The sequence below is a fragment of the Mus caroli genome, chromosome 9 (genome assembly GCF_900094665.2).
Source record: "Mus caroli chromosome 9, CAROLI_EIJ_v1.1, whole genome shotgun sequence".
Taxonomy (NCBI): Eukaryota; Metazoa; Chordata; class Mammalia; order Rodentia; family Muridae; genus Mus; species Mus caroli.
The window spans coordinates 55,571,694-55,585,297 of record NC_034578.1 but is presented as its reverse complement, the minus strand read 5'-3'; the positions used below and the strand labels follow the sequence as shown (position 1 = coordinate 55,585,297).

At 41.4% G+C, this 13,604-nt stretch overlaps 1 protein-coding gene across 8 annotated transcripts in view; it reads left to right on the top strand.

Moving 5' to 3' along the window:
* The window catches only part of Neo1 (neogenin 1), a 157,996-nt gene that overhangs the window by 137,135 nt on the left and 7,257 nt on the right, over positions 1-13,604 (top strand). For 6 of the 8 annotated variants that reach the window (XM_029481354.1, XM_029481351.1, XM_029481355.1 and 3 more), the window contains 4 exons: positions 1,082-1,229; positions 5,865-6,103; positions 6,604-6,696; positions 10,431-10,589. In XM_029481354.1, the coding sequence (XP_029337214.1) occupies positions 1,082-1,229; positions 5,865-6,103; positions 6,604-6,696; positions 10,431-10,589 (639 nt within the window). The remainder of the gene's footprint in view (positions 1-1,081; positions 1,230-5,864; positions 6,104-6,603; positions 6,697-10,430; positions 10,590-13,604) is intronic. The other 2 variants (XM_029481357.1, XM_029481356.1) reach the window with 1 other exon arrangement.

Sequence of the window (13,604 nt, the reverse complement as noted above, 5' to 3'; positions counted from 1 at the left end):
GAGTGTTTGCTGCATGGCTTATCTTCTCAGTTACTGTCTCGGGATATATAGTGCAGGCTCAGGCCTGCTTCTCCGGCATTGTGGAAAGAGACTTTCTTTTCTTTTTTCATAGCATTCTTAGCTAGTAGTTTCTTACCTGTTTGTTTTGTGTGGCAAGTCCCACCCCCAGCATTCACTGTTGCATCTTAAATACATACAATAATATATGACACATAATAACCACTCAGTAAATAGTTGTCAAAACAGCACCTATGTACAGAACTACTTAAGAAAATGGACTCTACCATCTGTATACTTATGAAGAAAGATTTTTTTCAAATAGTAGTTTTGTAATCTCAGACACCTACATGTTAAGGAAAACTTTTTGCTTTATATATGGCTATACATTTTTATATGTTTTTTGAAAGCCAAAAAAAAAATCCCAAAGGATTTAGAAATGGTGATCGTGGACAGTTGTGGGTGTTTATGTTCAGGCGCCAAGTTCTGTCCGCCTTTTAAGACATGGTCTCTGACTTTGCAGCTCACAAAGTAGGCTTTGCTGTCTGACCTCTGAGCTCTAATGCTCTGTCCACCAGGGCTGCACCTGCCTTGCTTCCCCAGCACTGGGATTATAAACTTATATAACCATGCAAAGCTTTTCTGTAATGGGTTCTGGGGATGGAACCTGGGTCCTCATGCTTGCAAGACAAAAACATCTTACCCATCGAGCTGTCTCTGCAGCACAACATGGGACTTTTAAAAATGAATTTGTACATCTTATAAGACACCAGAAAAGCAGAACACTACCTGAGCCTTTGTGCTTAGACAGCTCTAGGATATCAGTACACTTGAAGCTTTCTTTGTATGTTATTCTTTGAGTAAACTGCTATGCCAATCCCTGCATGTAGGGCAGACTGTCATAGCCTCAGGAATTTATAATCTAGAAATGGTTTCCTTGAGTAGCACTCTGTGCAGTACTGTGATAACTGGTATGAAGAAAATTCACCTGAAATACCTTGAAAAGGTTTGATGGAGCTGATTGAATTTTTTTTTTAAATCACCTAAATAAACAACTAACATTTGTACCATTTTACCTGCACAGGCAGCAACAGCCCTCATGGGAGCCCCACCTCCCCTCTGGACAGCAACATGCTGCTGGTCATCATTGTCTCTGTTGGCGTCATCACCATTGTGGTGGTTGTGGTCATTGCTGTCTTTTGTACCCGGCGCACCACCTCTCACCAGAAGAAGTAAGGATCCCTAACATGCAACCCTGGTTTTGTTTGTTTCTTCTTATATGTTGCTTCTGTTTTTAGAGTGATGCAAAGAGTTGAAAAAAACATAAAGTACAGGAAAAGCCACTTTAAATGCAGTCATGCCCGCTTTCTACCATGGGGACTGTCTTGGGGATCTTGTATATTATGACAAGTCCCATAAGATTCTAATGGAGCTGAAATATTCCTGCCATCTATTGAACACAAGTTGAAGAAGATGCAAGAGAAAAAGAAACGATGAGAGGAGGAGGAAAATGAATCCCTAAGAAATTTAACACTGGCTTTTCTGGGCCTCAACCTTAAAATGTTTGAAACTGAGGGGGCTAGGAAGGTGGCTCAGCAGTTAAGAACATGTACAGCTTTTATAGTAGACACAGTTCTGTTCCCAGAACCTACTTTGGATGGCTTATAGCTACCTGTAACTACAGCTTCAGGGGAATCTGATACCTTCTTCTGATCTCTGCATAACTGTACACAAAAATAAAAATCAATCTTTAAAAAATTAAAAGTTTGAAAACATCTTCCCCTGTCTCAGGCCAAAAAGTTTGCATCTACAAGCAGGAATCTTCATAGACATTTCTGAGCAGGGAGACCTGGTTAGGAAGTGGGGCAAATCCTCAGAAGAGATTCTAGAAGAAGGCACTGTCAGTCATAGGAGTCCACACAGTAATATGTGTATTATTGCCCCCAGAGACTTTCTAATAAAACAAGAATAGAAAAAAAAATGAAAAAGAAAAACAGTGACATTGGAGATCTGACTCTATGGGCAGTCTGGGCTAACGTTATATTTGTGTCCTAGTTTTTGATGATGGTGGTGGTGGTGGTGGTGATGATGATGATGAAGGCAGGTATATGCACATGAGTGTAGGTGCCCACAGAGGTCAGAGGCATCGAATCCCTCTGAAACTAGAGTTAGTAGGTGTTTGTGAGCCAAGCCACAGTGGTACTGGGAAGTAAATTCAGGTCCTCTAAAAAAGCCATCTTCCCTTCTGTGCCATCTCTTTAGCCATGTATCTTTAGTTTTTTAACAATAATAGCAACAAAAAAAAATGTTTTAGGAACTAAGAAGTAAAGGCTAGAGACATGGTTCAATGAATAAAGTGCTTATAAGGCAAACATGAGGACCTGAGTTCAGGTCCCAGTACCTACTTTAAAAAAGACAAACTCAGCAGAGTGCATCTCTAACGCCAGCAGTGTGCAGTGGAAGAGAAGTGACAGATCCCTCAAGCTTGCCTTACTAGTCAGAAAGCTCAGGGCTTAGTGATAGAACCTGTTTCAAAAGACACAGTGTAGAGTAATAGAGGAAGACAGCAGATGTCAATCACTGAACCCCATACACACTTGCATACATGTCTGGATAAGTCCCCACACACATGCATGCATGAAAAAAAAAATGAGAAGTAAAACATTGAGCTGATAAAAATAGAACATTTAGTGGAATGAAGAAAAAAAATTCTGCTTATGTAGTTTACCACAAAAGCCAGAAAGTATGTCTGTATATGTACACAGAAAGTGAAACAGCTTCTGAACAGACCTTTACCACAGGCTATTTCACAACAGCCTGTGTGCCAGTGAAGGTGGGAGAAAGCTATTAACCTAATATAAGTATTTTATATGTGTATGCACGTATTGCGTGCATGTGTGTGTGTATGAGTCAGGCTCTTACTATGTAGTCTTGACTGGCCTGGAACCTGCTATTCCAGGCTGGCTTCAAACTCATAGAGATCCACTTGTCTCTGCCTCTGGTGCTGGGATTAAAGAAAGACATGTGCCACCATGTCCAGCTAATGTATTTGTTTTCACAAAGGGCAAGTAATAAGCTACCCTGTAACTGCTATTTGAATAACTTTATGACAGAGAAGTCATGTGATGTTTTAAATCTCTCTTCTCAAGTAGCTTTCTATAGTTTAGGCTGCATCTCTTTTCTAAGAGAAGAGGGGCTCTCTTCTGGTTTTGATTATGGAAAACTGTTTCCTTAAGAGCCTGAAAGTCAGCTCTTTTAGAACATATCTCCAAGTTTCTGTGTTTGGTGCTTCATTTATTTATCTGTTAGTACTTTCTCTTACAGCTATTAATAGTATGCTTGGGATCTTCAAAAGTTTCTAAAAAAACAAAGTGAATATACACACACACACAAAGGACAAAGAGTTCCACAGTGCTTTAGATGGAGTTAAAATTCAAAGTAAATAAAACCGGTATCATAGGAGTGTGCCACTGTGGCCAATGGTTTTCACGTTTTCAGATTAGGAATAATCAGCATACAGGGATAACACGTGTGTAACAACGGCCCTGAAAGATCACATCACCAAATGGCAGCACAGCCATTTTAGTTTTGAAAATATCCCCATATTAATCATATGTGGCTACCAAGTAATTGCTGTACAAATGATTTTTATACTGTATTGCTTCAGGAATAATGACAAGGAGAAGTTGACATTCAGTAAAATTTAAAAACAGTATATTTTCAATCTAAAGTTGATTGAAGCTGAAACTATGAAACGCAGATATGAGGGTCCACTGTACTTGTTTACACTAGCTTGAAGTCTTTATTCCTTCATTGCATATTGAAGTTCTAGTCTTTTCTAATGTACTTTCTGTCCCAACTGTTTTACCACAGTTGCTTTCATTGGATCTCACATTCCTCAGGGCTTGAGTCTCCATTCTCTTCCATGTGGTTTCATGTAGCTCTGTGGTTTCATTTACTCTGTGCTTCCCAGAAACTCTGTTTCTATTTCCAGCCAGGCCTCTTTGTTCTGCGTATCAGGCATGCGTACCCTGCTGGTCCTGTCGCATTTCTCTTTACTCTGCATACAGCTTAGATGTGAAGCATGCCCACTTGTGTAGGCTCCTGCATTTGAACACTTGGTCCACAGTTAGTGGTCTGTGAAGAAGGTCCCTGGGGTGGGGTTAGCCTTTAGGTGTTATGACCCAGTCCCTCTTCCTGTGTGATTCTACTTCCTGACTACAGGCTCAGTGTGACCAGCAACCTCCTACTTCCATGCCTTCTGGCCATGGTGGAATCCATTCCCTTAAACTGTAAGCCAAAGTAAACCCTTTCTTAAATTGCTTCAGTCAGATAGCAATGAGAAAAGTAACTAATACACACGTGTCCAAACCAATCCAAAATATTTTCAGTAAAACTTTCTAGTCCACTCTTCCCACTGTGAATAAGTGGCCTGGGTCAGAAACCTTGGCCTCACCATTTATTTCTTTTTTTTCTTTGCCCCCACACAGTCTGTGCTCATTCCCTCCCTAAGCCCTATATTTCTGTCTCCTGAATATGCATTTCAAATTTGCCTCCTCTATTCCACTGTCATGGGCCAGCTTTGATGAACTCCCTCCAGTCCTCTGCCTCACAAATCCATTTTTACAAGAGAGTAGGGATAAAGTTTTAACTCAGATCAACCTTGTATCTCTCTTGCTTAAAACCATTAAATGATTTCTCATCTCTGAGAGTAGGAAGTTTCCACTCTCCGATGCTGTGAAAGCCCTTCCTGGCCTGGTTCTTGCCTGCCTTCCCCGCCATTGCTCAGCCTCCCCTCATGGCTCATGCTCTCATCCTCCAGTATACGAGGCTGCTGCAGCTCTACTGCAGGGCTTTGACACAGCTGATTTTACCACCTGGAATACACGTGCTGTCCCCATTGTGTCTCAGCATAAAGTCAGTTCTGCACATTTCTCCTCTCTATCTAAGCTCCAGCTATTAAGATTAACACTTGGCATTTTGGTAAGTTCAGAGCATTTAAAAATAGTTTAGTGTCATTTTCGTCACTTGACCAAAAGTGCTGAGGGCACAACAGTGTAGCAGAGGCTCTGACGGAGCAAGGTGCCTAGTGTGTGGTTGTTGAATGGGAAAGTGAGTGAATGAGTGCCAGCAGAAATGACAGCACAGTGACACTGTTGCCACTCCACATACCTGATAGTCCCGGAGGCTGATCTAGAGCATGCCTCTGTCCTTTCCCTGTCAGCCACACATTTTTACCTGTTCTTGTTGTTGTATTTTTACTTCTCGTCGTCCTTTCTTTATCTAGTGGAAACTTGTAAAGGAACCTTCTGCTTTTGAAGTTTCATTTTTAATTGCTACCTCAATCTTTTAATATAAAAGAGGCAATATTCACATATACTCTAGCATATAGTATCTACACGAACAAAGCAAAAACACATTGACTTTTTCCAGAGATAGGCCTTCTGTCCCTGATCTGTTGTTCTGCTGCTGCTGCTCGCTTGTTTGCATTTCTGCCTTTGTTTAAAGCTTCTCTCCGAAGGGCAGGGTTTCTTTCTCTTTTACTTCGGGATGGAGTAGTTTTATTTTAATTGAGGATTGTATTTAGGCCCTCACAACATGCTAGACAGACACTGCTACTCAGCTATGGGCCCTTTTTGACTTTTTATTTTGAGAGTAAATCTTGCTAAGTTGCATAGGCTGGCCTTGAACTAACTCTGTAGCATAGGCAGATCCTCACTATTTCATCTTTCTGCTTCTGCCTCCCAAGCAGTTGGGATTATAGGCTAGTGCCACCACACCCAGCAGAAAATCAATTTAATCACAGCATTTTAACAAGTATATTCAAAGGAAGTACATTTTAAAACTACTCTTAATTCTGTGCCTAGGAAACGAGCTGCGTGCAAATCAGTGAATGGCTCCCATAAGTACAAGGGCAATTGCAAAGATGTGAAGCCTCCAGACCTATGGATCCATCATGAGAGACTAGAGTTGAAGCCTATTGACAAGTCTCCAGATCCTAACCCTGTCATGACTGATACTCCAATCCCTCGAAACTCTCAAGATATCACACCAGTGGACAATTCCATGGATAGCAATATCCATCAAAGGCGGAATTCATACAGAGGTACCATTTTCACTTTGTAAGGTTTGCCTGAATTTGTTAATTTAGTTTAGTTTTAAAGAAATGTAGATCTTGGGTGTTTTGTTTTGTTTTTTTCAGCATTTGATGAACAATAGCTAGCTGTTACAGAAGGGGAGAGGTTATGAATCATTTAGGAACAGCCTTCTAGATTTTTTTAAGTCTCAGTGGGCTTCAGTCAAGCATTTGTGCCACCTAACTCATGCTTGTGCATTGGGTTGTGTCCTTTTTGTTGGACTCCAGCTATCACTATGGCATTCAGAACCTTTATGATAGCAGAAGCTTCTACACTGAAGTACAGTATATACCATCATACCATCCTCTTTGAACCTCAGCAGGAATTCCCATGATACTGTAAATGGAAATGCCTTGCCCTAGTGCATTGTTAGAGAATCCCACACCCTCCAGTGGAAATGTATTACTGTGAAGGCTGCTCAGAGGTCTAGGGCATATGCTTGCTGCTAACCTCCATACTTTATATCCAGGGCATGAGTCAGAGGACAGCATGTCTACACTGGCTGGAAGGAGGGGAATGAGACCAAAAATGATGATGCCCTTTGACTCTCAACCACCTCAGCGTAAGTAGAAACTTCCCTTTCCTCAAGTGCTACCAGTCTTCTGTGTCATGGTGGAAAATATCTATGAGTGTATCTTTAACTTCTCTTGATTCCAAGACAAAGACCAACTGCCACACTTTACAGAAAAAAATACCAAACCATTATTTTTTTTCATAATAAATGTTATTCTTGAGCTAGAGAGATTGCTCAGTGCTTAAGAGCACTGGCTACTCTTCCAGAAGACTGAGGTTCAACTCCTAGTGCCATCATGGTGGCTTACAACTATCTGTAACTCCAGTTTCAGGGGACCCAGACACCCTCTTCTGGCCTCCAAAGATATCAGCCATATGCACTGTGCACAGACATACATTGGGCAAAACATCTAAACACATGAGAATAAAAATTTAATATTCCTGTAACATGTTTAAATTATAAATAAATAGATTCAGAAGCTAACTTACCAGCTAGCAAGATGGTTCTAGAGATTCTTATGTGCAGGCATAAGAACCTAAACTTGTTCTCTGCTTTCTCCATGAGGTAGTGAGGGAAAAACCAACTCCTAAGAATTGTCCTCTGACACCTGCACAATGGCACATGCACTCTGTGGCACACATGATAATTAAAAAAAAAAAAAAAGGAATTCCTATGCTCTTCCAGAAGTAGGCAAGTATGTGCTCTCCCTGAACTCAAACAGCGTGTCTACAGGAGAGACAGGAAGCATCTCTTAAAGGCTGCAGTCGAGCTTTCCAAATGTCATGCAGATGCTTTAGGCATCCTGCAAGTGGTCAGGATTAACAAGCACCTATGAGATTGTAACTTAGTTAGTAGACTTTTTAAAGTTGTTTCATATTTATAGCATGGGGTTTAAAATATTTCACCATTGACCCATGCTCCATTTTGTCAAGCATATATGTTGCTAGACCTCTTTTTGTAATAAACAAAATTAAAAATAAGTTAAAGTTACTGTTGAGAATCAAGAGAGGAGTGTGGTGAAGAGACAACTCAGTAGTTAGAGCAGAAGACCCAAGTTCAGTTCCCACCACTCATTTCAGGTAGCTCACAGGCACCTGTAATTCTAACCTCAGGGGCATCTTTCACCTCTGGCCTCTATGAACATCATCACACCAATATGCAGAAACATACATACAAACACATACATAACTTAAAATAATAAAATTAATCTTTTCTTAAAAATCAAAAAGTACCACTCATGGTGGTAAATCCCTATAATCCCAGCACTTAGGCGGCTGAGTCAAAACTCAGTTCAAGGGCAGCCTGGGCTGTCACTCAGACCCTGTCTCCAAAGTGGAGAAAGGCAATGAGATAAGTCATTATTTTCAGACTACTGTGTCCTTTCTCTTGCTTTTGTTTCAAGATAGGCCTTTCAGACTAGCTGCCACTGTGGGTCTTGCAGTTAAGAGAATGCTTAGCTGCATCTCTGCCAACAAATGATGAGATAAAAGAGCTCTGGGCATTCTACACAGAAACTGGTGCCGTGGAATCCTCTCCTTGGAAAAGCTCTCCTCCACACTTGCAATGGAACCTCCAGGCACGCACATTCATCTTCTCTCACTCTTACACACCTCACAGTGAGGTCAGGGAAGATACCAGATTGGAAAGGTAGATCAGCTCTGAAAGAGTAAGGCTCTGTTTCTTTAAAATTAATAATTTTTGTACAAAGTAACTTAAGCTTAATGCCCATAACAGAAAGAAAGGCTTAAACTTGGAAGCATACAGGGGGTGGGGACATATTTTCTCTACTTTAATAGGTTCTTTATGTGAATACCCCCAGTTTAAAAAATACGAAAAAGAGCAAAATAATCTATTTCACTTTTGGTTTGGTTTGGTTTGGTTGTTTTTACTCACAAGAAGATAGTAATTTTTGTGTTCTAAGATCTCAGTTCCTACCTGAACTGACTTATTTCTATGACTTAGAAAATTGAACACTTTCTAGATTTATTAAATATGTCAAGGAAAGAAGATATAATTCCAGTTAAAATCATTTTCTTGGTTTGGTTGGTTGGTTGGTTTGGTTTGGTTTGGTTTGGTTTGGTTGGTTGCTGGGCTGGGCTGGGCTGGGCTGTGGAAAGAATATGTATGAATATATGGTATTATGTAATTCATGCCCAAACAGTTGAGTAGGTGTTAGAATCTTTCTTTCAGGTGCCTGGATACATTCAGGGCTTTGAGAGATCCTTTTTGAAACCTACCTAGTGGCCCTTTTGTACAGCTTGAATTCCTTAGCTGTGTCCTGCAGTGAAGTTGGAGCCATGCACCTGGCATCCACATGCCTAGGTCTGAAAAGGCTGGGCAAAGCTAGATGGGCTTGCTGGCATCAGGGTGAGGTCAGATCTGAACCCTACACAGACCCACAAGATCAGATTCAGCTAACTTCACTCTACACCAAAACATTCACTTTTTATTTACTTATTTAGAAACAGTTGAAATAGCTTTTAAAAGAAAACCAAGCCCATTCTGGTTTTCTTTCACCCCAGAATGCTTTCAGTTTGCACTTCCTGGGTCAAGCTCAGTTTAACCACTTCACCCCAACATAAACTTTGGGAAATACAGATTCTGAAGCATCTCACTTTGAAAACTGCTTCTCTTGCCCCGGGGGAGATCGTGATCCCAGACCAACTGATGACCCTTGTCAGCCAACTTTTCTAGTTGTAATTTCTCCCCATGGACCTGCTAGAGCTTGTGGTCCGTGAAAGCAGCTGGAGAAGAAAGGCATCTGTCTCATGTCTGAGGCTTCTTCCCAAGGGGATGCTGATTGCCCCACAGACATCTATGCAGAGCTCACACACAGAAGATAATTTAATAGGCTCCAGAGAGCTGATTCAGTGTGACTACTAAAGGTTATGGAAGTGTTGCATAGAAAAGGGATGGGGGATCCCTCTGTTCCTGTATGTTTGTCTAGTTGGGCAGTGTGCAGCTCGTTATCTTGATCATAAACATGGTTCTCCAATATTCTAAGGAATCCTATGAAAATGTTTTGTTTTCTGTTTATATCTCTGGTTAAGCAAGAAGCTTCATTAAAGAGGCTTCATAGGAAATTGTATGTGGAATCCACACAGAAGTTTATGTTCTTTATTTAAATTGAATCCTTAGTCAGGAAAGGAAAAGGGAAACTTTTAACATGCTAGTGGGTGTGGCTGAGCCCCCAGGCTGAACACAGTAATAAACGGTGCTGTAGTACTATAATTGATAATTTTATTACTAGATTGGAGTATGAGCGTTAATTTTTTATTTATATTCCTTTCAAGATATTAAAACTGATTAAACAGCTACTTCTTTATTAATATCCATTAACTGAGCATATGTTCAAATGAGTCTATCTAATCTTCCTTAGTGGGGACATACTAATGTCCCTTTAGCTAGATAGAAAAAAATAATAGAAACATTATTTGCTTATAGATTTATATTTTATGACATATTCATGTGATTTGTGTTTTAATAGAAGAATTCAGAAATGCAGTTAAGCCAAAGAAAAAGACTCCCTTAATCATGACTGCCGTTCCCCAAAATTACCACTGTTGATGGAATATATACCTCAGACTTTCTTATTATGTATAGATGTAGAATATGCCTAGAAGTGTGTCCATTTGTTAAGTCAAACATAAAATTGATGGCTGATTGTCCAGCCACCTGCCACCAAAAAGCTAAAGATTGGGTTAATGGGAGGTGGGGCGGGGTGACTGGTATGTGTCTGTGCAAGCATGTTAAGCATCTCTCTGTCTTGTGTTCATCCACAGCTGTGATTAGTGCCCATCCCATCCATTCCCTCGATAACCCTCACCATCATTTCCACTCCAGCAGCCTCGCTTCTCCAGCCCGCAGTCATCTCTACCACCCAAGCAGCCCATGGCCCATTGGCACATCCATGTCCCTTTCAGACAGGGCCAATTCCACAGGTGAGAGATGAGGCTCAAGCCCAGACGGTGGAAGCGTCCCCGGAGTTGGCAGGTGGAAGTGGGGAAGGACCTGCCTGTTTACAAGTTTTCAGTGTTACTTGTTTATCCTGACATTTCTGTGATGGATTCAAATTTGTTTTTGTAAAACCTACTGCACTTTTCTCCCTGAGTTTAAGTATTCAGTGCAAGGTGCCATTTTAGTAAAAAGCAGCAGTAACTTGAAGTGCCTAAGCTTCTGTTCTTCCTGTAAGCCTCACACCTTAACTTTGTTACCTTTCTTAACCCCCCCCCCTTTTTTTTATTTTACAATTTGAAAGGGAAGTTTATTCTGAGTGGCTTATAGAAACCAGTTGTTGCCTTTGTCTCAGTCACTGTAGTGTTGGACAGTCATGGGAGGTGCGGGTTACTGCCCTGTGGACAAATCCAGAAGGCATCTGAGCCACCTTAGGGGAGCGGGGACAGCTCTAAAACATAGGAAAGTGGCATAGCAGTATTCAGTGTGTCTTAAATGCTTTGCCAGACAAACATGTCCTCATTTGGAAATCATGGCTTCATCAGACAGTTTTCAGAAGAAAAGAAGGAAGATGAGGCAGCAAAAGGAACAGACTGCTGCTGCCCACTGACTACAAGTTCATTTAAATCTCCTAGTTTTAAGCTACAAATCCTAGTATTTATTACTGGTAAAAACCAAATGTTGGCAGTTCTGAGAAATGAGGAAAATCCTAGTGAGCTCCATTTTTTTTTTTTTTTAGATTTATTTATTTATTTATTATATGTAAGTACACTGTAGCTGTACTTCAGACACTCCAGAAGAGGGCGCCGGATCTCGTTATGGATGGTTGTGAGCCACCATGTGGTTGCTGGGATTTGAACTCTGGACCTTCGGAAGAGCAGTCAGGTGCTCTTACCCACTGAGCCATCTCGCCAGCCCGCTCCATTTTTTAAAAAAAGCCTGTAATTTTAATATTTAGAAGTTGAGTCCCCACTACTAGCATCTCCCTGTGCTCAAGCTTTGATCAGTCATTAATATGCCCAGAATACCAAATGAATGTTGAGTCTAAAAGGTTGTCTAATACCTCTTAGCGCTGCACACTGCCAATACTGTTACCTGGTTTGGTGGAGCTGCTTGAACCCACCCCTAAATTTGGCCTTCCCACAATTTCCTCCCAAATTTAGGTTTCAGATCTACATTTAGGAAGAGATCATTATTCCAGCCAAATACATGGGAACCAAAGTTTGCTGTAGGCATGAACTCATAGAACAGCAAGTGCCAGAATACAACTTTTCAGTCCAGCCCTGCTCTTAGGATCCATCCCACACAATCCTCACATAAGGACGCGTATGAGTGTATGGAAAGTTCTCCTAGTTGGACTATCCCTGTCCTCCTTTGCTCTGGGCTGGGAGAGGCTTGGGAGTTGGAGGGAAGACTAGAAGTTCCCACTGAGCATTCAGCCAGATAGTCTACCATTGTTGGTAGAGTTCTCTTTTGTGTGTGCTGAGACAGAAAGGGAGAAAGGGGGGAGGTTACTTTACTAACAGTTCTTGCTTTGATGCCCAGAGAGGGTATCGTGATAGATGCACTAGAGATCTATTTGAAAAGCAGAGCCAGTATCTAGAAGTAATCCAAGTTCTCCTGCTTTGTATTTCCCCAAGTCTTTATATCATTCAAGCTTAGACTGCTATCTTCATAGCCTTAGGTGTGGAGGCTGTGCAGAACTGGAGCCTGGCCAAGTAGTCTCTGCCCTAGGGGCATTTACCATTGCTTGTCATGAGAAGAGCACTTCCTTTTTGACCATTCTGAACTTTGTGTATTTTAAACAACTCTGAAAGGTAAGGGATTAATCCCCTCACCAAAGCAGAAGTTTTAGTCTGAGCCTAGTCTTTTAGTTAGAGATTAGTGTACAAGGTTGAGGAGCATCTTCCTTGGAGAATGGAGTGTTCTGGTGCTCTCTGGAATATACAATGCAAACCTAGTCTGTGGCAGTGGCTAGAGCCGTGACATATGCAAGCAGTCGAGTGTTCCTTGCTTACTTTCCTGCCATCTCTTTGTAAAACACAGTTGAGGCAGTTAGGCCGTTGTACAGAGTTGATCTACCATATTAGCTGTTACCAGGTGATATGTCAGGATTTAGACCTATTTCTCTCTCATGGCCTCTTATTTCCCTTCCTAGCCAGCTTCTACCTGGGCCTGGATCGCAGAGGGCTCCCGGCAGCTCCCCAGGCACAGTGATGGCTGGCTTGAGCAAGCTGAGAAGTGGCACCCCCAGCATGGCCTTTAGAGGATGAGAGGTGTCTGAACCTGGAGAGATTGTTCTAGCCCACGTAGAGTAGGGGTAGGGGCAGCACACGTACATTTATCCTCATCCGTGGGACCCAGCACCTTTTAAGTTAAAGTGTGGTCTATTCTGTCTCTACTGAGAACCCAAGGGAGCAGATGGATTGCCTTTTCACAAAGGCAGGGAAGTAGGTTAGATTCCTGCAGATAGTTTAGATAGTTTATGTGTTTCTCTTAAGGCTGAGAACTCAAAAAAGTCAAAATAACCCTTCAAACTACCTGTTACAGCCTGTTGCCCAAGCTGCTTTCCATGTCACCTTTCTGGGTGAGATGGTGGTCTCTCCTGTTCACACTGTATGAAAATCTTTCTCAGTCTCTGACATTGCTGCTTCTACTTTGCAGGGGGAGACAAGCATCAGGTGCAGAAAGGCAGGAAATCTGTGGGGCTTCAGAACCTGAGCCTGGGAATCAGTGCAGGGATTCAAACTCGGTGCCTGTCTGTGGGCGACTTGCTTCTTTACCCTCCCAGTGCTTCCTAAGTTACTCTGAGAAATAAATGTAAAATGCTTAGCGTAGAATAAGTACCCAGTGTCTACAAAGAGAACCTCTCTGTTGTACAGGGACTATGTTCAAGCTCTTCATTCATATGTGTATGTACATGTATATATATATATATATATATATATATATATATATATATATATATATATATATACATGTACACACACATTCATACATAT